A 25,120-nucleotide genomic window follows, 5' to 3' on the forward strand; every position below is an offset into this window, starting at 1 on the left:
GAGAGATCATTTCCTAACACACACATCTCCCTATTCTTTTCAATTGCTTTTGGGGTCCAGAGAGTAACTTCAGGAAATAACTACCAAATGTCACAAGTCATTTACTTGCATATAGTAACTTAGCCTTGAAGTCAATTTTTGTTCACTTTCAAATAACTGTCCTGCTTCTTAACTCTTTGTTGAATTTTAAGGGGTTAAAAGACAAAACAAAACCTCTTATGACTATTTTTTGCATTAAAAGCCTTGATAGTAAGTATCAAGCCATATCTTGAGCTGATGAGGGAAAGAGCTTTAAAACATTGCTACTGCCAACAATAGTGAAAAGCTGATAAAATGCTAAAAGCATTTACTCTGTGTGGTAACATTTTGTTTTAAATAAAAGACGGACAACACAGTCTCTGCTCCCCTGAATCCCCTGACCACAAACCTCAGAATTTTAGAACAATCAGACGTGGACTGAGACCCCAAACAAACACTAAAGAAATGAAGCATGTGTACATTGTTATGGAGAGCATTTAAACACAAATATTTTTACTAAATCAGAAATATTGTAGTAAAAGACAGACTGTTACAAAACCACTTGCCGACAGCAGCTGCTTTGTCAATCAGCCAATGCAAGATCTCAGTTGTCTTTTAGAAAACACATCATTTATCTCTATTAGTTAAGAGTCTCAATAGCTGAAATATTCCTATTAAGCTTGAGGGAACCAAAACCTCATCACACAATGTCAGGTCACAGAAAATCCTACAGCTAGAAATGACTGCAGCTGCACCCATTATGTAAAATATATACCCGTTATATTTCAGCAGAACATGCAACATAGTTCAATGTTCTCGAGTCTTGAGATCTCACTGACTCCACAGATGAGATCGTGCTTGAATATCACCTCCATTCACTACATTAACTTAGGAAACCATTTCCGCTACTATGCTACCTGAGTTATGAAAAAAAGGGAAAACTGCCAGATTTGCACTTCAGGGGTCCCCCACCAAATCCCGTGGAAGGAAGTTAAATCACTCAGATGACCACTGGGAGATAGTAACATCTGAGCTAATGTTATTGCCCCAGACACTTTTATCCTCATGCTGTCTAAGACAGAATAACAGCAAAAGGACTGTTGGGAATCTTGTTTCTTTCATTCATCCCTCTGAGAAGTAAGAAGAGAATCCCACCCATACAGGTAGCTATGGAAGGAAGGTGAAGCCTGATACAGATCAGCCTATATCAAATACTTTTTGTTAGATGAGTCAGCCAACCTTGCCTGTGTCAGTAGGAAACTCCTAGTACATTTCTACGCTTTTTCCGCCTTGAGCTCCACAGCAAATGCATATTCAGATCTTCAGGACTTTAAGAAACCAAGCTGTGGGCTGCAGCATTGTCCTCAGACACAATGCGGATAGCACTGGGTGGGCTCATTCACATCAAACATTCACTGTATACTGAAGCTCTGAAGCAATGAGCCACTGACAGTCTGCTCATGCAATCAATTTTTTTGTTCAAGCACCACAGCCCTGAGCTAATGGCACGTCACAGAAAAGGAAGATCAAATCCAGGGAAGGAAGTTTTTGTTTTCACTTTTCTCTATGGGGCTGAAGATTCAGAATGAAAGGCCATAATGACAACCTGATGCACGCTCAGCCTGTGAGAAGGCATTGAGCGCACTGGGACGGATATTCTAAGAAGTTGTTCTAACAAACACTTATTGAAATGCACAGTTTCTTTGTAAGCTACGAAAACATAGCTTTTATCTGTACTTACTCTATGGCAGCAACAATGACAAACCTGATTTTTAACATTTTTTAAAAGTGAGGAGAAGCATATGGATGCCTTGTTTGTACACATGCACAAATTCACTTTCTCTCTAGCCCTGTTATTTATTTTACTGAAAATACAAATATCTGTTTTTTAAATCAGAGCAAAGTCAGGCAATTACTTTTATCCGCCTAATGCTTAGAGTAAGAAGCAGTTATTTATATTAATGCTGAGAAAAATCTCATTTCAATTTGTATCTTCTGTGAAAAAAGAAATTTCAAGAAATTTCAAGACACCAGAAATAACATTTGAGAAAATGGATTATGAAATAGACTGTTTAACCTTTTCCCTATTTGCTTTGGTTTAAAGAAAACCAAACTGCACTGACATATGTCTTCCTGTTTTCCATCTATCTATTAACAGACTTAAGTTCTCACTGCAACTGTTATTTTGCTATGCTAGAAACTGGTTACAGAAGTTTCAGAGAAAAACAGTATTCCCTGTCTCCATCTTTTTATGGTTTTGCATATAAAAATGCCAACTTTAACAGAACTCTTGTCCAGAAGAGATTAGGAAAAAAACAGCTACTAAACAAAAGTACTTAATATACTAAAAGGAATTACCTAAAAAGGGTAATTTCCTCTCCCACAAATACCCTGCCAGTAATGGCAGTTTTCTGTTTGTTTGTTTTTAATACAGCACCATAATTTTTGTCTTCAAAGACAAAAAATTGAAAATTGGTATATTAATAACAAACTTAACCCAAATCTGATCTTCAGAGTATCACAAACAGAACTAGTAAAGAATCATAACCTTATCTTTGACACAGTATTACTGTGATATATTAATCACTATCACTTACCCTGACAACATCTCAAATATAAGAATTCCCAGGGCCCACCAATCCACAGCTCTCCCATGACCTTTGCTTTGTATGACTTCTGGTGCAAGGTATTCAGGAGTGCCACAAAGTGTCCATGTTCTGGGAGGAAAACAGAAAACATAAAATACAATAATAAAATTAGACTGAATTGGAACTAAAATTACAATTAAAAAAAACCAAACAAACAAACAGGAAACATTCAAGATGTGTCTGCATTACTTATTACATATAGGAATAAAAGAAAAGGAAGACCTCTACAGATCTCAGAAGACTGCTGTATCATGATCCTGTTCACCTGGCATATAAATAAAAATATGGAAATTAAGAAACTGCTTGGCTGCAAGAGACACCAGTAAACTCAGCCTTCTGGCTGCTAGCATGGTACAATACCCATTAGGCTACATGTTGTTTTGAGATCATTAACAGCAGTTTTCACCCTGTAAGCTGCAGACATTTGACAGGCCCAGCAGCGGCAACAGCAATGTGAAAGATAACTCGTATTCCAGATGGCCATGCAGATTTTAACAAGTGTGGCATGCAGGCTGTTGTTCATCGCTGGCAAAAATGCATAGCTAATGGTGGTGACCATGGTGAAATCTATTGTTTTGTAGCTGAGAACTTGTTCTATCAAATAGTGCTACTGTGCTCTCTGTAGTTATTGTAATTTCCATGAAAAGAAATAGGAAGCATTACTTTCAGACCAACCTATGCAGGAACTTTTATTTGTACAAACATTTGTGCAGAATTTGCCTGGCTTCATATCACAACTTATTTTTAAACACAGTCTATAGAAAAAAAAGAAACTCTGATAATGCAATATGACTTTTCTCCAAGGAAAAGTGGTAATGAACACATTAATATGAATAGCAATCACCTTTAAAAAGCCATATATACATCTTTCAACTTCCCTATTTTCTTTTCCTTCCATTTTTCTACTTAATTTAAACTACCTTCTTCACAACCAGAAGGAAATGTTCAAAATTTTTATTACGGCACCTCAATCTATCAGCATTTTTGGTTTATCTTTTGTTTAGGAGGTTAAATAAAATGCTTTTCTAAGACTGCAGAACTACTTTAATCGGAGCTTTAAAAAAATATTGTTATTCCTAAAATATTAGGAATTAGGATTAGACAAGCTGTATAACCAGTCATAATTTTCAAAAATCCAAGATGCAAGGAGTTGAATTTCTTTAGGCCTAATTTTAAAACAGCAAATGCAAATAACTCCACAGCTAAACTGAGCATGTTACTGGTATACTGTACATACTATTGAAGCCACTACACATTGGTGTAAGAATAAATCTTCAATTTTTAACGACAAATGGATGGCATAATTTAAATTGATGGAAAATATAAACTGACTTTCTAAATCAACAGCATTCAAGAAAATTCCTGCATACAGCACTATTTACGCACTGCTGCCACCTAGCAGTTGCCAAGATAATGCCTATCTATCATTAAAAGAAAAGATTATGACCACTCTCCTCCTAAAATTTAAGACATTGTATTACAATCCAGTATATAAACTTTTATTTATGTTTATTTAGCCCATCCTGCAAGTAAACAGCTACCAGTAATTGGTGTCTTCACAAGTTGTGTATTCGTTCCACATGATCATGACTTATGTACTCTCTTGTTGGTCAAGTAACAAACCACTTTGTATTTTGGAAAATGTATAAAGTATTATTTTGATTATTATGCAGGCTGCTTTGAAAGTAAAGCCTCCTATTTATTTTTATGAGAACTACAACCAAAACAAAAAGTACAATAACGCTATTTGACAGAGCAAATTATCAGCTACAAAACACTACTTTTCAACAAAGTCACAACCATTTTCTCTGCATTTTTGCCAGTGATGAACAAGAGCTTGCATGTTGTGCTCATATAGGTCTGCACCAGTGGAGGTGACCCACTATTGCTGGTGCCACTGCTGGAATGCACCACCTGCTGCCTCTCTGTCCTTTCATTCACTGTTTGGTCCCCATTGACATTCAGCAAAAGCTGAAGAACAGGAATGGGTGCTATTTTTTATTCTGCGTGGAAGAATTCTGTTCCACATCTTTACTTCATCTACACCTCCATGTCAGCTGCCATTTCGACAGACTATCCTCTACTGCCATCTGTCACGTGGCAATGAAATGTAACAGAATGTTGGTGGGAAAGATCAACTTCTGGTACCATACCACCAACATCCACTTCTGACATTGTGGGTCAACATAATAAAACAGGAGGCATTACTTTCGGAGCAGCACTTGTATTTCATCTGAGCCTCTAGATGCCTTTTCTTGGACAAAAATTATAGAGTATAAAAAAAGAATGGTCCAGATCCTTCCAATTGCTTCAAAATTTTCACTGCTAAGGGTTTTCAGGGTAAGAGCTAATAAGTAGGTAATCAATAATTGATAATATTGAACACGTAATTTTAAAATCAGGAAATCAAACTAAATATACTCTCATAACAAAGATAAGCTATCAAATAGCATCTGTCAGACTTGTTAACAGTCTCATTTGAAGAAGCTGGTTACTATATTGTATTGTTCTACATTATTTAGTCTCCATCTCTGTTGTCCCTGCAAATCTTCTCACACAAGATCCAGAGATAAGTAACATCCTTTTTCGTGTTGCCTTCTGGAAGTTTCTCCATAATTCAATTCAATGGAGATGGCTTTGTTTCCAGCCCTCAAACGTTTGTTTTGCAGGATATTCTTGCTTCTACAGTGACGCACAAGACAATTACATAAGAACAAGACTTGCTGCATCTTGCCTTTGTTTTCTCTGTTCAAGTCCACTATGAAGAACTGCTGTGAGGCAGAACCACTTTAAGGAAGAGTGAAGAAGTGTAGCAAAATGCTTTAAACTTAACCACTTACGTTATTACTTTTTTTTCTTTTTTTTTTTTTAAATGGGATTTATGCTGAGGAATATAAAATTAACAGTAAACAACATTCCATTAAAAACAAACCTATTTTTTTCTTGAAAATTTCAGAAAACTAAGTAAAACGTGCATAAAAATGCAAATCTGTGAACTTTACTTTTGTACATTCCTCTAAAATATCACATAAAAAATTGTGAGAACAATCAGAAATATGTTTACTTGATGTATTTATTCCTGAGTAGTGGTATGCCCTTTCCATAAAAAGAAATATCTATAACCACAACAACTATAAAGCTCAAAGCAAATCTTTCCTATACCCTAACAATAACAGTGATTTATTCTGCCCTACAGTTGTTTTTCTTTTTTTTAAACTGTACATAGAAAACTTTATTTCTTTGTGCACCATAATGGGAAGAGAGAAGTGTGAGTCTAGAAAACCTCAAATTAAGTACTACAGAATCATTTATGTGAAGTAATGTACATCAAGAACATGTAACTATTCAGGCTTTGTGCAGACAACAATTTATGTTACAATTTATTTCACAAATCATGTCTTCCATCCTTTAGGAACATCTTCACTTGTTTAAAAAAAACAAAAATTCTCTTCGTTTTCATGATAATATACACATATATAGACTCACAAGGTTCACATGCAGAGATGTTGTATTGATCTAGATGTTTACTATACACAATAGTCTATAAAATAAAAATAGTCTATAAAACAAAATAACCATAATCAACTGGAGTGTGTAAGTGGATAGCTGGGGTGTGTTTTTTGTTGTTCTTTCTTTTGTTTTTAACAACATGTATTCAATATGTATTTTTACAGTGACAAAACCAATGCTGTGCAAAATGATTTTGTGGTAGGAATAGCATGTAGTTACAAAAAAAAAAAAAGAAAAAAAAAAAAAGAAAAAAGACTCAGCATGAAAAAGTCCTCACTCCACCCAACTGTGCTCTGTATTTTCTATTAGCTGTCATACATTTACATGCACAGTAATACTTCTTAAAATGTATTGGAACAAATTGACTCATAGATTCATCTTTCAGTTTGAAAGATAAACTTTCATTTGAACTATCATGTGATACGACCAGTTACTCCTGACCTATCTTCAATCCACAGAAATCCAAATTAGGAATAACCACTAAGTGGCAGCATCTACATCTAAAAAGGAGGGAATAAAAATTAGCACAAAGATGTCTTACTAAGAGAGGCTCCAACTTACATCAGAATTTGTTTTTTTTAATGTCAATCTGTATAAATCTGTTAGCTCACTAGGAACTGAATTCAAGCAAATGTGCAGGTACTAAAACATTATGAATTTAAAAAAGAACTTTTAATTCCAAGGGTGAACAGGTGTTATTTATTTCTGCTTAGCATTCTACTGTGCTGAGAAAACACAGCACCGGAAGCCTGTAGCACACAGGAAGCAACCTTTATGACCACTGTAACATGATTTAATCTGTCCCATCTGATTTTTATGCCCTAAGAGATATGTTAAAAGTAGCTCTCACAGTTCCTTCATTTCAAAACATTCCTTTAGACTTCCCCCACATGCTGTGGAAAAGCTCCCCCACACGACCTGTAGGAAAAGTAGCAGCTAACAGGTGAGTGAGAAGATGATTAACTATTTAACTCAACTAGAATCATCCATTTATCTCATCTAGAACAACTGGATAGGGTCTCTAAAGAGACAGCACTAGGTATGACATCAAACCTTACAAAGGCAAATTTTCTAACTTGACAGCTATTTATTTTTCCCTTATGTTCAATCTAATAACACTTTTTTCTCACTTTTTTTTTTTTTTTTTAAACACGCGTAACTCTGGAAGAGTAGTTTGAACAGAGAGAACAGAGAAATAATAGAGAAAACTATGCGTTGCCAAAACGTTTACATAATGCTAGTAAAAGGGATTACAGTACTGTAGAAATCAGTTAAATAAATTATTTTTGCTGAACCTGGCCCCTACATGTTAGTTTCATTTTAACAACAAGGTTATGAAAACAGTGTCCAGCTTAAAAATATTACTATATCTCCAAAAATGTCTTTAAAAAGAAATCCGAAGGAAACAGCAGTTACAAAGCATTTAGTAATTTAACTTGTCTAGAAGACTGTATCCTATTCAACGTATCAACACAGAGATCAAACATTCTCTCACCATTTTACATTACTGAAGTCTATTTTTACAAAAGGACTAATGAAAACCCAAATACACAAATGTGCGCATATAAAAATATTTTCCTACAGTTGCTCACCTGTGATACTGCTCCTAATTAAGCCTAAGGTGTTGCAGTGATTTCAAGAAAGCCCACTTTCTTTTTATTATGTGACTTGACATTTGTGAAATGCTTAGCTCTGAAATCAAACTTTTCCAACTCTAATTTTTGTATGTTAAACAGTAAAAGTGTACTTACCTATCCACCAATTTTTTAGCAAATCCAAAATCAGTAAGCTTGATATGTCCTTCTTTGTCTAGTAATATATTTTCAGGCTTTAAGTCTCTGTAAACTATTTCTTTGGAGTGCAGGTATTCTATTGCACAAATAATTTCTGTTGAATAAAACAGTCCTGTGCTGTTGTTGAAACGCCCCATGTTGCGCAGGTAACTAAACAGTTCTCCTCCTGGTACATATTCCATTAACATGTATAAAAAACGTTCATCGTGGTAGGTCCAGAATCTGTAATAAAAATATTATTTTACTGAATAAACAAATTATCTCAGTAATTTGCTTCAGAATTAAGTTTCTGTCAACTGAATTCTTTTGCCCCAAGTATGCAGATAATATACAAGGGTTGCTCTGAAAGTAATGCCTTCTTTTTTAACATGTTGGCCCATGACATCAGAGGTGGCTGTTGGTAGTATGGCAGTAGAGGCTGAACCTTTCCACCAGTATCCCATTAGAATTTGTTGTTGTGGGAACAATGGCAGCAGGGAGGCAGTCTGACAAAACGGTGTCTCACATGCAAGTGTAGATGAGCAAAGGTGTGGAACTGAATTCCTCCATGCGGAAAAAATGGCACCCATTGATGCTCTTTACAAATGCTTACGAAGACCAAACAGTGGATGTCAGTATAGTGAGGTGGTGCATTCCAGCAGTAGCAACAGTGGGTCACTTCTGCTTGTACAGACTTTCATGAGCATGGCACGCAGGCTTTTGCTCACCACTGGTAAAAATGCACAGCTAATGGTAGCGACGATGTTGAAAAGTACTGTTCTGTAGCCGAGAATTTGCTCTATTAAGTAGTGTTACTGTGCTCTTTGTATCTGTTGTAGTTTCCATGGAAATATACAGGCGGCATTACTTGTAGATCAACCTACCTATTTATGGTTACTACTGTGCAACCAGTAAAACCCAAAGAAATCTAGGACTATCTAACAGCTGTTTAAGCAGTAGACTTAACATGAAAAGTAATAACAGATAGTTCAGAATGTGCACAGCAAACACTTTAAACAGGAAACTGATAGATTCCTTTGCCTTTTACAAAACAAGTATCTGCTAAGCACCTAATAACTGATTTCATATACTGCTAGTCTGCTAAGACCCAACAATTCTCACAGTTGTATTTCATTTAATCGAATACTGCCGAAGTAATGTGGGGGGAAGAGCATAAGCTGCCTTCATAAATATATTTTTGTCAATATATTCACACAGAGGACACCAGAGTGCTCTCCTTCCCTTTGCTTATTCCTTCCTATATAAAAACATAGAACCTCAACAGAAATGAAGTTAGTAAATAAGCATAAGATCACAATGCTTTCTCTTCTATCTTTAGCAAAAATAACAGAAAAGTAAAAAATACCAGCATTCTTTCATTTCTGAGTCTCAGTATTAACCTACTGAGAACCTTCTTTTGTTCAGATTGTTGTCTTTAAGAAATTTTATGAATTCTTTAAGAAATACTGTGATACATTCTCTCATTAAGTGCAATAAAGAACAATCAAGGATGAAGAAAATAACTCCACATGGTTTGCAAATACTTTTATATAGAATACAGAATCTTCTGTCTCACATTCCCCTGAGCTAAGCTGTTTTTCTTTTACCCACATCAATGAAGTCATATACCACATATCCAAATGCAACATAATAATTAAAAAAAATAACAGTATTTGATAATGCCTAGAAGAATATTTTACCATTTTTAAACAAACAAATATCCCTATCACAGTAACAGTAAAAAAAGAACACTGTATCTCCATGCACTCTGTTGGCAGAAGAATGAAAGTTATTTCAGCTTCTATTAACTCTCCTGTAGTATCAAAAAATCCAAAAAATCAAGTATTTTTTATTTGTTGGTTCCTAATCAAGCTAGTAAGTCTAGAAAGACAGATAAGCAAGAAAGATAAGAAAGATAAACAGCAAACCAAGCTTCCAAACCAAAGAGTGACTTTTCCTCAATAAGATATTCTTTCTTGATACTTACAGGACAACCAAGAAAATAAGACTGCTGAGAGATTAGATTTATTAATTCTAGTTTTCTTGAAATGTCAAGATTCATGTTAAAATCACAGTACCATATGAACTGCTGAACCCACTGAATTATGATAATTCACTCAAATGTATCAATAAAGATTGACTATGAGTCTCCAACGAACAGCTCTCCAAGAACATAAGCATTTCCCCCCCCAAAAAAAATGCTTAAGAGTATAGTAGATAACTAACTTCTCTGTTTGCAAACTGATAAAGATCCTCTGTCTATGTTCTTTCTTAAATGCAACAGGAAAAGGAAAAAAAAATCTTGAAGGTTTTATATATGAGAAGATACAGGAAGGATGATTGCCAGAAATAGATGATGTGCAGCAATACCTTTAAAAGTCTTCATCATAAAGTGCTACAAAAAATAGAATTAAGCTGCACTGGCACATAATCCTTGATTTGTAGCCAGAGGGTAATACTACCTGTGCTTAAGTTAGTGACACTAAATGGGAACACAATAAATATATGAAAATAATACGGTTGAGAGGATCTGAAACAGAACTATACAAAATATTATTCTTTTTTCTGATCAGTGCTAGTAGAAAAAAATAATAATAATAATGGAAGAAACATGTGTATCAAGAAAGAAAGTAGGAGGCTTGGAACAGCCCTTTGTCAAAAAGTTAGTGTTCGTTGTCCATAAATGCTTGCTTAACCTAAAGCACACAAACATAATATTTAAACACAACTTAAAATTTAACTAATTCATTTCAGATGGGTTGCTTTAAATCTCTTTTGCCAAGGGACACAGACAAAAAAAAAAAAAAAGCAGCACAGATCATGCAGCACCACACACAGCACGTCCACAGGAGAAAAAAAAAAAAAGGAAGAGAGCTGAAAGACATGACAAACTGTTGCCTTACGCACAAGCGAACTTCTATTTGACTTGCATTCCTTTCTTGAAGCTTACAACCTTACATTTTGGAAACAGGACAGGAATGAAATCCAAGAAAACTTGTCCATTTGCATTTCTGACCACTGCTTCTCTGGGATCATCAATCCTCATGATCCTGCCTGACTTTTCAGTCAAGTTTTCCTGTTCCCACACTTGTAAATCTGTGCTTCTAGACCTGTGCAGCATTTTTCCCTTTCTCTTTCTTAAACAGAATTTATACATGTACATAAGTCTACATGTAAAATCCTGTTCCTCCTGTTCTGCCCATACTTTAACCAGTTTAACCAGATGCATTGTCAGCCTCTCCAACTCGCTTTCCTACACGCATATCAAATACTACATACCCAAGAACTCACTTCACTGATATTAGCACATACGCAGCGTTTGTGAACACTGGCTAGAACTAATAGCATCACCGTGCTGGAAACAGCAATAGCTCACAAGGGAAAAAGACTCCTCCTGCAGGGTTTTTTTCCACACAGCAAGAGCATAATTAGCATGCTTTTGCACCTTCTCTCTTCGATGCCTTCTCAGCCTTGAAGGAAGCTGCACTCCCTCTGCTTAGAGATTAACTAAACCTAACGTTGTCTCACGTTAGTAGAAGAGGTTAAGGCAGATAAATGCAAAACAAATCTTGGTCAATGGCCCTGTACCCATTTTTGAGAAAATGCAACTGTAAATTAACTGTACAATTACCCAGAAGTTCGGTTATCCAATGAAAAAAGACTGAATAGAGAAGCGTGCTCCTTTCTCTCATTAATAAAAGAGATCAATAAAATTATTAGACCTGAACTAAAAAAAAAAAGTATTCTCTATTAACTACTTAATCTGTAGTAGTACTATAATTACACCTCAAATATGGGAATAACAAAACATATGAAGTGCTGCTGTGACTTCAACAATGAAAAAAGTTCAGAAATGTTTTCAAAAGATGTAATGAAATCTAACTGTATCTTCATCAATATACTGACAGTAAATATATACATAGAAATTATTTTTTTCACCATTCTAACATGAAGAATTATTACAGTTCTCAATTTGATAAGCTAAGGTTAACTTTTCTTCAATTATAATTTTTTCCTCCCTTAAGAAAATCTCTGCTGTAATTTGAAAAAAAGAAACTACTACAGAGACAGCATAAACAAAAAACTTCTAGTAAATCATTGCTTAAATGTTTAAATTGTGATACTTAAGTTTATATTCTTGATTCTTCCATACTACTTTGGTTTGAAGTCCTACATTAGATTACTGAACAGAAATTAAACATTTGGTGTTTGTTAAGTATACAAAGGCTTGCAATAAGACACTAGAACACTTAGCTTTAAATGCATTAGTGTAAGTGCAAAGTGAGAAAATCAATACAACTTACAATCTGATCAAAAATGGGTGATTGACCTCTTTCAAAACTGACTTTTCATTGTGCACGTGCTGCTCTTGCTTCAGTCGGATGACATCTGGAATGCTCATTACTTTCAGTGCAAAGTAATGTTTTCCCATTTTTTCCTTCACCAGGTGAACACGTCCAAATGTACCTGTGCCTGAAAAATTGAAGAAAGAAAACCATCAACTTATGAAGGGAAAAAGAAAAAAGAAAAAAAAAAAAAAAAAAGAAGCCAAGACAATTTGCTGGGTTTAAAAACATAGGATCTCAATTTCTTTTTTTTATTTTTTCCTCCCCATCAATATTACATTATATTAGGTGTTCCCGCACATCATCTTTGGGGGGAGGGTAAGGGAAAAATTTGTCGTATTTCAGTGATAATGAAAATATCACTGAATGAAATATTTAATGAAAATAACAACATTGGGATATTGTCACTCTTTGGATAAATACTAAAAGCATTCCTTGCCAAGAAGAGAACTGGTCCTGAGAAAGACTAAAGAAGATCTACAAAAAAAATTGATGTGTAATACAGAAAATTCAAATGTAACCAAAAGAAATGAAACATGCAAAACTGTTCTCAAGTACAGAAGAAAGGCAGGAAAACATTCTCTTAAATTTCAGACATCAATTTTAATTCAGATTGGAAGCAGAAGCTGACGTCAATTACATATATACATGATGTATTACATAAAGGGAAAAAATCACCACTAAGGAAGAACTGTAACAGGCTTAACATTTACTCAATAAAAATAACAATTTAACTTCCATAGCTTATTTATTAAAGCCAGATAGCTAAATTAGTGCTTAAAATGTAGGAACTCAAAACACAGAAGAATATACAAGATAGATAACAAAACAAACCATACAAAATATTAATCTACCAAGGCTTCAGTGACTGAAAACAACTGTCAGCAAATATTCAGGCAAGGAGATTATTCCCTTACATATCTACAGACCAGCGAAATGATTCAGTACACGATGGGAAAAAAAGCTTAAAAGTTGTTCACTTATAAATACCAATAAGATCTCCTTGCAGTGCCACACTGCTGTATTGACTGTAGTAGAAGATTTCACACTTTTTTTTTTTTTTTTTTTTTTGTAGTTAATGCATTCCCTTCTCAGCTCCTTCTTAAAAATATAAAAGGCAAATAAAATCCAGTCAAAAACATACTATGTTTTTAATAGTGCACTATGTTTTTCTCATCAGGCAAAATAGCAATTATTAAAGTTCCCTTTAAATGCTTTGCACTCCAGATAACTATACAGAACTGAACTGAGTATTATTTCAGAGAAAGCAGAGTTAAAAGCATTATGTTTAGCCACACTCCTATTTGTGAGCAGTACAGCGTTACACATCTCAAGATGAACTCCCATTTCAGCTCTCTGGGTGGCTGGTTGCTCATTGTTTTATTTTCATTAAACAATGTCATGTAGGTTCCTCTAGAATGGTGCAGCACATTTTTAATCCTTTTCTCTGACAGAAGTACTTCCCACGAAATGAGACACACTTGGCATTCAAGTCAACTGTCCCGATTTATAAAGAGCCACTCCTTTCTTCAGAAGTCCCTTCCAAGGTTGTCCGAATTTTGTACTTCTGTTCACAATTGCTGCCTCACACACACAGTAGGAAGGCAGCCCGGTGACCTGTTGCAGAGTTATGAGCTGGTACGTCAGCTGACTGCAGAGCGGGTTGATGATCACCCTCTCCTACAACAAAACTCCTTATGACATGTAGTGGGGTGAAGAGTGAAGAGGATGAATATGTATGTGGAAAGGGGAAGGATGGAAGAAAAAAAAAAAAGTCTGCATTAAAAAAAAAAAAAAAAAAAAGGGAAAAAGGGAAAAAAAAAAAAAAAAAAAAAAAAAAGAAGAGCTTTTGCACATAGCAAATTCAGGAAACATTGTTTGTTTCGTTGTCCCCTTCCCCACCCTCCAATGTTTGTTTTCATCATGTGTACTTCCTTAAAACATTTACATTTTATTTAACGCTTTTTTTTCCTTTTCAGTCACTTGTATTTTTGTTTAAGAGCACAGCGTTTACTAAAACCAGAACAAAATACACAAACGAGGAACTAACAACTTCAGCAATTCAGTTTTACAAAAGCACGCAATTCCACTACCAATATAGCTTTCAAAACCAGCTTTCAAGATAAAATTTCTCACTACACAAACTCACCAAGGGTTACAGTCATCCAAAAGATAATAATCAAAGCTCCTTTAAAAAACAAAAACAGAAAACAAACACCCAAAACAGAAAGAACTAACAAACACATATTCCCACCTGTCCTCAATTACAACTCCTTAACCACAAAAACTGTAAACAGGTCTCAGACAGTGCTTGCTGTTATATCAAAGTAAGATACCAGGTTACTCTGGAAAATTTATCATGCAATTAAATCCCTTAGCAATGCAGTCACATTGCATGACTGTAACTGTAAACAATCTCATGTGGATGAACCTATGCAGGAAACTAAACAAAAAAATAACACCGTAAAAAAAAAACAAACAGAACATCCAAGCATGGCCATCTGTCCAGACCTAAATACTTATTATTTACATCTTTATTGGACACATGAAAATAAATACCTTTGCTCATTTCAGAATTAGGAGCTGAAATGCAAGTTGAAGTATCTTGAAAAAGACTGTCAAGAATAAATACAGTTATATTACACATCAAAACTAAAAATCGTCTTAAAAATTAAAGACTTCCAAATGCTGTCTTGGGGGAAGTAACAGTAGCTACTGCATGAGAAAATGCATTTTTCATATATGTTTTGGTACCTGTTTCAATAGACATCTTGCACAAACATATTCAGGAGGAAAGCCAGAGGTTTTTAATGCCCTCCTGTTTCATGATTTCATGTATGCCCAAGAAACTTTTATTTTAGAATGTTTTATTCTCACTCTGCTATTGGTCTAACATTAAAAACAATTATGCTTACAAATAATGATATCAACGTTATGTTCCACTATTTTTACAGCAGGATCTGCAAGAGACTTATTTAACTTTGGAAATACGGTCTCTTTAAAAGCCCTCCTGCCAGGAGCTGTAGAGCCCGGCACGCAATAACAGATGAGTGGCAAAACCTCATCCAGAAAGCCTGGCGGGAAAGCAGGAGGCCACACAGGTGAGCAAGAGCCTACAACCTCCCAAAACAGACTCATTCTTAGACTGGCTGCATGCAGCATCTTTAGCCTGACTCCAAGCCATTATGGAAATCGAAACGGCAATCCAGAACCCCTCTAACTCACAGACCAATAAGTCCACCAACATCTGTTTTTATATATCTCTTCTTGTGATATGAATTTTCTCCCATTTAGATCTTCTGAGAAGATTTGTTACACCTACATCAGTTGTTAGTGATAGTATCCAGACGCAACCAGCACTCTTCCAGCGCTTTTGACAAACAATATACACACTCAAAACCCAAAAGAAGAACAATAGTGATGTCCTGCAATTTAAACTGAGGACTGCTTACACACTAAGTTCTTTACTCAAACTATTCTTCTTGGAGAATAAAAGGGTAAACGATACTATGTTTTTTGTTTTTTTCCAAGCAAAGAAACAGTAATTAATAAGAATCAAAGGACACAAGAATTTGCAGAAATTCAAAGAAAAGAGCAGTATAAATGTACAGAAATGTAATTTCATTTCTGCTTTTACACACTACCACAAGCACATTCATGGCAAAAAACCTTACAGACTGAAGCAGTGAAGTGGCTGTGGGTAAAATGGAGGCTAAGTGGCATGGTTACTTGTCTTGTGTCAAAGAACCACTGCCTCTTGCCCTCCAGGAAGGAGACACTAAGGTCATGGAACAACTTCTATTAACGCTTGTGCAATTTTTTTTGTCCTGATTTCCTCAAAGCTCAGGTATTTGAACAGACTAAATTTCACCTTCTGTGATAGGTAAAAAAACACCCCTTAGAACTACATTTTAATATTTAGACATTGAACACCTTACATATAGCTATGAAGGGAAATATTTGGACAATATTCTAACTTTTACTTAGCGTTCAGTTCAAAACAAGAGAATTTCACAAAGTGCACCATTCTAGATGAGACCCCATCTCCCCTTGAAGGCATATAGCAAACAGGTTTCTGTCCACCAGTAACAAAAGCAGCGTAGAATGCTTGTGCTATCTGCAGTATGCAACACAATTCCAAAATTTTCAGGTTGAAAGGAATAAACAGAACAACCATGCAAAATGCTAACCACTAATCCAGTTTACAACAGTTTATAATCGGTTTACAACAGAAATAATAAATTTTTTGGATCCTCTTTGCAAATTTAATGTGATTGCAGAACTTGAAGGAATGTCAACAATCTTCTCAAGTAAGTAACCTTCTCTTGTTAAACACACAAAAAGGCAGGAGGGCAAATACAGCTAGGGACCAGCTTGGCCTGGGTATCAAACACAAAATGAGTGTTCTCAGTCGCATAAAACAAGCTGGACTCCCTAACATTTCCCACAAGAACAAACACGGCAAAATCCAAGATTTTGTTCTTTAAAATCTGGTAGAAAACAACAGCAAAGGTGGGAATTTTTCTGATTCAATCTCAGGTACTTCTGATGATTGGAAAACCAATCCTGCTACTTTAGATCAACTGATATAACGGAGTGACTAATCATGCACAGACTATTTTGTTATTGATGCGTATGACTGATTTAAAGCTCAGTTTGCCTCTTTGTTTGCCCCCATTAATTAGGCCCAACTGTTCCAACTTCCCACTCTTTCAATTCCCAGTTCTTTCTTAAAAATAAGTTTGCCCTGCTCAGATAGATACCATCTGTTTTAACAAAGAATAAATTAGGTCAAGTGAGCTACTCAACCCTGAGGGCTGTTTTCTGAGTCCCAAAGGGGCTAGTCCCGATTTCCACAGATGCCTACGGAAACCATCAGATGCATTTGTTGTTTACAGTTATTACAGTTACGATAAACATTTCATACCATGCCATGTATTAGTCTTTGTTGGTAGCTACAAACAAGGCAGACAATTCTGCTGAATTTCAGACATAAAGTAGACAAACTGTATTAGATCACAATCTTACTACGTGGTGTCAAATCTGTCTGCTCCTTAATCTGTCTTCTCTTCAACAGTCTAGCAATATGTGTCTTAAAAGGCAGAGAGGGCTTTCATTATTCTTGACAAAGAAGGGGAAGAAGGGACACAGCAATGAGAGGAGCCTGCTCAAGCTTACCAGAAGATTAAATATTATAGAGAAAGAAGAGGAAATCATATAGCAAAAGCAACTCTGGACAACAGGTAAGTAACACAAAGTAACACAAGACAAGCTTGGACATCAAAGCAGTTTTCTTCCAAGTTTTTCCAACACACAGAGTAGTGTCAAGTCAAAATGGCTTGCAATATGCCTAGAGTCTTCATATCGTTCCATGAAACAAGTGTGGGCTGCTGTTCATAACCACTACCTCTATACCTCCAGCTTCCCACAGAGTTCTGACCTACATCTAAAAACACAACAGAGATATAAAGAAATTTAGAGATTTAACATGCTACCTATTGCTTTATGTCACATTATTAAGTGACTGTTATGTAATACCTTTTGCAAAGCTTTTATATATCCTTCAGTTATCAAGTGTCTAAGAGCTTAACAGCATAGAAAATGGGACTAAACTGCCTCATCATTTTCCCACATGCAGCTTTGCCAGAGTTCTATGACTTTGTTCATTCATCCACTGTGTTACTCCTCGGTTTCCACTAGGAACTAGTAGATCAACAACATGTTTTCTATTTAGCAACAATCTGAAATACCAGACAAAAAAAAACCCTGCTCTATAGATTCCGGGTGAGATCATCAGTTTTTGCAGGATAGAATACTACTTGCCCCAGGAATATCACTAGAATTGGTGTTCCAGCGTGATCTTTTCTTACTTCTATTTTGGATTCATCCCTTTGCCAAGCCACTTTTCAACTCAAAGCTCAATATCATCAATTCTTTATCTCAAGTTGAAAAGAAACCAAATCATGCTCTTGACTCAAAAGATTCACAGTCCTGCTTGTCCTGAAAAAAAAAAAAAAAAAAAAAAAGCAATGCCCACTTCTTTCCTGCTTCCAAATTTCAAAGGTCCTGAATATGTGTCACTTCTTTCTATGTACAAAGAGAGTCTACAACACAATACTAAAATTGTGCATAACACTACAGAACTTGGCTTAGCCTATTTTCAATTTTCCACAAAATTTGATATGCCAGAGAAGAATACTAAGCAATTATGTCTGTAATTCCTGGTGCTGAATCACGCATTCAATTCTTTTTGAATTAAGAATGGTCAGGAATCACCATGCGAATTAAAACATACCAGTCAAGCTTCCTGTTTTTCCACACAGTTCCGAGCCAGGTTCTTGATTTCAAGAACCAATCAACAGAACAACCATGGCAGGAGTTATTTTCTAATTCCAGATAAATTGTTTTGATCACGATCTGATGGGTATCTATGAAAACACTGTAAATATCTGAATGTTTTTAAACTAAATTATCAGAAGCTTTGGAGATTTCTTCTTTCCCTTTATTGTGTATGAGCCCCTGCTAATTCAGAACAGAATTATAGAATATTCTTAGTTGGAAGGAACCCACAAAGACCATGAAGTCCAATTCCTGGCTCCACATAGAACCACACAAAATTCAAACCCTATGTCTGAGAGCATTGTACAGACACTTGTGTGACCTTGAGGAATGTGGGCCTGGCAAAGAGTGGGGTCAGGACCCTGAACTTTGAAAGAGCAAACTTTAAGCTCTTCAATGAGATTGTTGGCCAAGATCCCCTGGGATGCTGTCCTTAAAAACAACGATGTTGAGGAGAGCTGGCTACTCTTCAAGGATGCCTTTCTGAGCGCACAAGAACTCTCCATCTGTCTGAACAAGAAAGCAGGCAGAGGAGGTAGAAAACTGGCATGGCTCGGCAAGGACCTGCTGAGCATACTGAGGGCGAAGAAAGGTGCGTACAAGCTCTGAAAACAAGGGCGTGTCACCTGGGAAGAATATAGGGATGCCATCCGGACTTGCAGACGTGGGATCAGGAAAGCCAAGGTGCAGGCAGAACTGAACTTGGCGAGGGCTGTGAAAAACAAAAGGAAGACATTCTACAGGTACATGGGCCAGAAGAGACAGGCCACAAAATGATTCTAGTATTTCTCACGTCCCTGAGCCCTGCATCCCTAAACCTCTAGGTGGGGACCGGGACAGTAAATCTCCCCCCACTGTAAGGGCAGAGACTGCCTCATCGGACTGAATGTGTACAAGTGTATGGGGATGGATGGCATACATCCCAGGGTTCTGAAGGACCTGGCTGAGGTGGTTGCCGAGCTGCTCTCCATCATATTTGAAAAGTCGTGGCTGTCAGGTGAGGTCCTCCAGACTGGAGGAAAGGTCACATCATTCCCATTTACAAGAAAGGGGCCAAGGAGGACCCGGGGAACTACAGGCTGGTGAGTCTCACCTCTGTGCCTGGGAAGATCATGGAACAGATCCTCCTGGACGATATGCTTGATCACATGAGGAATGAGTGTGTGATCCAAGACAGCCAGCACGGCTTCACCAGGGGAAGGTCATGCTTAACCAATCTGGTGGCCTTCTGTGATGGAGTAACGGCATTGGTGGACAAGGGAAAGCCAACAGATGTCATTTACCTGGACTTGAGCAAGGCCTTTGACATGGTTCCCCACCACATCCTCATCTCCAAATTGGAGGGATGTGGATTTGATGGGTGGACCACTCGATGGATAAGAAACTGATTGAAAGGTTTCAGACAGAGGGTGGTCATCAATGGTTCTATGTCCCCAGGGGTCTGTGTTGGGACCGGTGTTCTTTAAAATCTTTATCATTGACATCAATGATGGAGTCGAGTGCACCCTCAGCAAATTTGCCGATGACACCAAGCTGAGTGGTGAGGTTGACACAGTGGAAGGAAGGGATGCCATTCAGAGGGACCTCAACAGACTTGAAAGGTGGGCCTAGGTGAACCTGATGAGGTTCAACACAGCAAAGTGCAAGGCTTTGCACTTGGGCCAGAGGAATCCTAGGTATCCATATAGACTGGAAGGATCAGTCCTTGAGAGCAGCCCTGTGGAGAAGGACCTGGGGGTCCTTGTGGATGAAAACCTTAACATGAGCCAGCAGTGTGCTCTTGCAGCTTGGAAAGCAAAAGTAACCTGGGCTACATCAGAAGAGGGGTGGCCAGCAGAGACAGGGAGGTGACTGCCCCCCTCTACTCTGCCCTTGTGAGGCCCCATCTGGAGTACTGTGTCCAGGTCTGGAGCCCCCAGTACAAAACAGACAGGGAGCTGTTGGAGAGGTTCCAGAGGAGGGCCGCAAAGATGATCAGGGGACTGGAGCACCTCCCCTATGAGGACAGGCTGAGAGAGCTGGGCTTTTTCAGCCTGAAGAAAAGAAGGCTGCGGGGTGACCTCATTGCTGCCTTTCAGTATCTAAAGGGAGCCTACAAACAGGAGGGGAATCAACTCTTTGAAAGGGTTGATAACTGCAGGACAAGGGGAAATGGTTTTAAGTTGAAGGAGGGAAGATTTAAGTTGGATGCCAGGGGGAAGTTCTTTACTATGAGAGTGGTGAAGCGCTGGAACAGGCTGCCCAGAGAGGTTGTGGATGCCCTGACCCTGGAGGTGTTCAAGGCCAGATTGGATGGGGCCCTGGGCAGCCTGGTCTAATATTAAATGTGGAGGTTGGTGGGCCTGCCTGTGGCAGGGGGGCTGGAGATTCGTGATCCTTGAGGTCCCTTCCAACCTGGGCCATTCTGTGACTCCATGAACTCCAGCACTCAGAGCCATGCCCACTGCCTTGGGCAGCCTATTCCATGCCTACTGCTTTCTGGTGCAAACCCTTTCTAACTAATGGAAGCTGTCATCATCTTGAACATTTAAAACAACACCCATGCAGAAGATAAAGCATAGTTCAGGTATTTAATAAATTGTTTCAGTAGCTTTTGTTCTGTCAATTGTTGTAGTTGAATCTATTAGCTTTAGCATGTTGACGGTAAACTACTTTATGTACAGAAGAATAATTGATCCGACAAAGAAACAGAAAACCATTAAATAAAGCTGACCAATCTAAAGAAAATGGCTGTGCCCCAGAATGTGTTTTCACCTCATAAAATCCTGGTGACAGAAGAAAAAAATAAAGGCTTATAGAATCACAGAATTGCTCAGGTTGGAAAAGACCTCAAAGATCATCAATTCCAACCGCAGCCTAACCAAACTACCCTAACTCAACAACCCTCTGCTAAATCATGTCCCTGAGCACCACATCCAAATGGTTTTTAAACACATCCAGGGATGGTGACTCAACCACCTTCCTGGGGAGCCTATTCCAGTGCTTAACAACCCTTTCTGTAAAGACGTTTTTCCTGATATCCAACCTAAACTTACTCTGGTGCAACTTGAGGCCATTTCCCCTTGTCCTGTCACCAGTGAGACTAGTCCTGCTCTCGCTGTAAGCGCCTTTCAGATACTGGAAGAGAGCAATAAGGTTTCCCCTCAGCCTCCTTTTCCCCAGACTAAGCAGTCCCAGTTCCTTCAGTAGCTCCTCATAGGGCATATCCTCCATGCCCTTCACAAGCCTTGCTGCCCGAATATGAATACAATGATGAATATAAATATGAACACAATAACCCAATAAGGATTTGAAGAGTCACTTCGTTCTACAGAAATTTAAGTTGCATGGCATCTGATAAATATCAGAAGTACATGAAACACCTCATGTCCAAATTTTTGAAGAAGCATCATCTAAATTATGAAAAACTAAATACCAGTACTTAATATCTAACACCTGCTTAGCCACTTTCCTTTTCAGCCCCAAATACATGCCTCTACAACCTTCTTTGGATGTCTAAGATTTTTTTTTCTTTACATATATATATTTAAATGTAATCAGCGTATTTTGGTCTACCCCACAATTGATTTTTTCTCCCCAGAAGAACTACTTGGTGCAAGTCATTCCCACATTAATTCAAAGTAGGTATCAGGCTTAATATCCTTCACTGTGTCCTTCTAAAAATCAAATGGAAAAAATCTTTCAGAAGTACAGAGGTTTAATATTGCTAAGTGAATGTAATAAAAGCCACATTCTTTGTACTTGACCAGCACTGGACAGAAGCCTCTGAGGGGCTGTTACCTCTTGTAATAGTCACTTCAATTACATTTCACTTCAATCTTCATGCAAAATAGTGCTAAAGGAGAAGAAAATCAAGGGGGACATTTCACATAGTATACAAAATCTGTATTTTAAAAGATTTTTAAAAAATACCTATCTACTGTTTACTGTGGTATTTCTAGAATGTTTTTAAAGCATAACATTGAAGAACAAATTCTGTCGAAATCTGTAGACAAATCAGTAACTTTTGTCCAATTTAAATTATTTAAATTACTAGTATTTCCATTGAAATTTTCAAGAAATCACTAAATAGCAAAATACAAGGTTGAAGATACGATATCCTATGTTGTCTGTTACTACGGAATTAAGCATAGAAGATCCTACTTCAGAAACACACTTGCAAGTGTATATGTTTAAATAAAAGCAAAACTGAGAAACTGAGACTTAACCAAAAAGGCCAGGTTGAAGTCAAGACACATTAATATTCAGAAAGAAAATCCTACCAAAGTAGCACCAAAAATAATAAAGTTCACAGTCAGTACCCACATTTGGCACTCAAAAAAAAATAATTAATTGAAGATAAACCTTTTTTTTCCTGTCCTTTTTGGAACTAATCCATGGTGTCAGAAAAAAAAAAAAATACTGAAGACAAAGCCTGGACAGTGTCAAAAATGATAAATTGGAGTTCTTCCTTTCAAAAATATGAGTTTACCACAGTGGATCATATAGACCTATATTATCTCTGTGAGACTGGACACCACAGGGTATGATGGATGTGTCCTCAAAGGCTGTCACACTTCTTGCCCTGCTGCCATGCATGGTGAGAACTTACTAAAAGACTTTCCACAATGCAAAGAAACAGCTGCAGTAACACTGCAGGCTAATCTTGTAGAAGAAGCATCTTTGTACCATAAACACAAACTGACAAGACTTTCTCCATCTTATAAGCATATGATCAACATTTTCCTCACACACCTTGAGCTGAAATTACTTCACCTCATTACAGAATAAGCTTGCCTTTAAAGAAACGAGGTAAACCACCTTCCCAAGAGGCAAAAAAGGCACTTCTGTACTGAATCAAGCAGTTACACCCATTCAGTTCATGAACCCAAAGTATCTATTTTTCTCTGCTGATTCTGAAATGGTTCTACATACAGTGTTTGACAATCACACTGCAGAGGTTACATTCAGATACATTAAACTTCCTGATTTCGTTACCAGACTCAAAGTTACCTGGCCCAGCGTGCGCACACAGAATTACAACACAGAGGAACAATATTGACACAGTATATGCTAATTTGTATAAGGAAAAAAAACATCTGAAAATTTAAAAGAAAATCATTAGCAGCCCACTAAATTCTTCATATTTGTCATCAAAACTATGCAAAATTATACCTATACAATTTTTCTTTGTAAGAAAGAGTTCAATGAAAAACTCAGTATAAGCTAGCATTGTACACTTGCAGCCCTAAAGGCCAACCTTACCTTGGGCTGCCTCAAAAGAAGAAAGCATGATTAACACACTGAAGGAGATGACACTCCCTCTGCTTTGTTCTAATGAGATCCCACCTCTTTTCAACTCTAGAACCCACAGCACACAAGAAACACAAGGAGCTCTGAAAATGGATCCATAGCAGGGCCACAAAGATGACCAAAAGGGCTGATCTAGTAGGTGTCCCTGCCCACGGCAGTGGGGTTTGAACTAAATGATTTTAAGGTCTCTTCGAATCCAAATCATTCTCTGATTCTACAACCTTCAACAGTGTCAAAAGGAAAACAAAACAAACAACACAATCTCATGAATGTGCTATTAAAAAGAAAAAAAGTCAATTCATTCATCTACCATTTTTTTAAATAATGATGTTGTTAATAAGCAGGTATTAAACACAAGAAAGAAATACAGTTTTTCCAATTAATAACAGCAAAATCATGCCTCAAAATCATGTCTAATTTGCAAGCCTTTATTTACAGATACAGTCTACAATTTTATACAAGCTATTGAAGCTTATGTAGCATAGAAGTCTTCAAAGGTAATTGAAATTATTATAATGTTTACCTTACTCTTCAGCTGTTATGCAGGCAAAAACAGAAAAGGATTTCTGATGCAATTAAGTATTCTTCAAAAAAAACTTTAGCTCGATCTTTATTCCGAACAGGATATACCGAAGATTTTCATACTATCATATTATCATACTATCATATTTTCATATTATCATACGCACAAAAGACTCAGTGTTGTAACTGGAGCAAACAAATGCCCTTCTGGAAATGACCAAAATGACTTATTATCTATAAGCTATAATCAGTACATTGGGCCACCGGGACTCTATATTTCATTTTCTATAAATTAAGTTTTACACAATAAATCAAGCAGCGGGTCAAAAAGAATCTTCTCCTAAATGACTATTTCAGTAGTCAGTCTGGAACACTCACTGGTTTATTCTGAGGTAAGGGTTAATAAGATAACCGACAATTCACAAGTGGAACAATATTGCTCAAAGGGAAGGCTTTGTTTATATTCCTAAAACAGTATCAACTGATACTCCTGAGAGACTACAGAAAGATGCATTAGGCGTCTAGAGTTTACTTCACATGGTCATTACCTTTCCACATTCACTCATACTATACCATACAGAAAATAATGTAACATTGTCCAAAGCAAGGAGATGAAATCACTGTTGTTTGGCACTAGAATGAACATAATATTCTCCATATAAAGAGCTATTAT

At 37.0% G+C, this 25,120-nt stretch overlaps 1 protein-coding gene across 1 annotated transcript in view; it reads right to left on the bottom strand.

The window, feature by feature from the left end:
- Nucleotides 1-25,120, bottom strand: part of PRKX (protein kinase X-linked) — a 55,295-nt gene that overhangs the window by 14,344 nt on the left and 15,831 nt on the right. Inside the window, exons 2-4 of the mRNA XM_042868069.1 lie at nucleotides 12,253-12,421; nucleotides 7,928-8,191; nucleotides 2,616-2,735 (exon numbers count right to left, since the gene is read on the bottom strand). Coding sequence (XP_042724003.1) covers nucleotides 2,616-2,735; nucleotides 7,928-8,191; nucleotides 12,253-12,421 — 553 coding nt within the window. The remainder of the gene's footprint in view (nucleotides 1-2,615; nucleotides 2,736-7,927; nucleotides 8,192-12,252; nucleotides 12,422-25,120) is intronic.

Source organism: Lagopus leucura, unplaced genomic scaffold (assembly GCF_019238085.1).
Source record: "Lagopus leucura isolate 7727_CA_CO unplaced genomic scaffold, USGS_WTPT01 Super-Scaffold_100001, whole genome shotgun sequence".
NCBI lineage: Eukaryota > Metazoa > Chordata > Aves > Galliformes > Phasianidae > Lagopus > Lagopus leucura.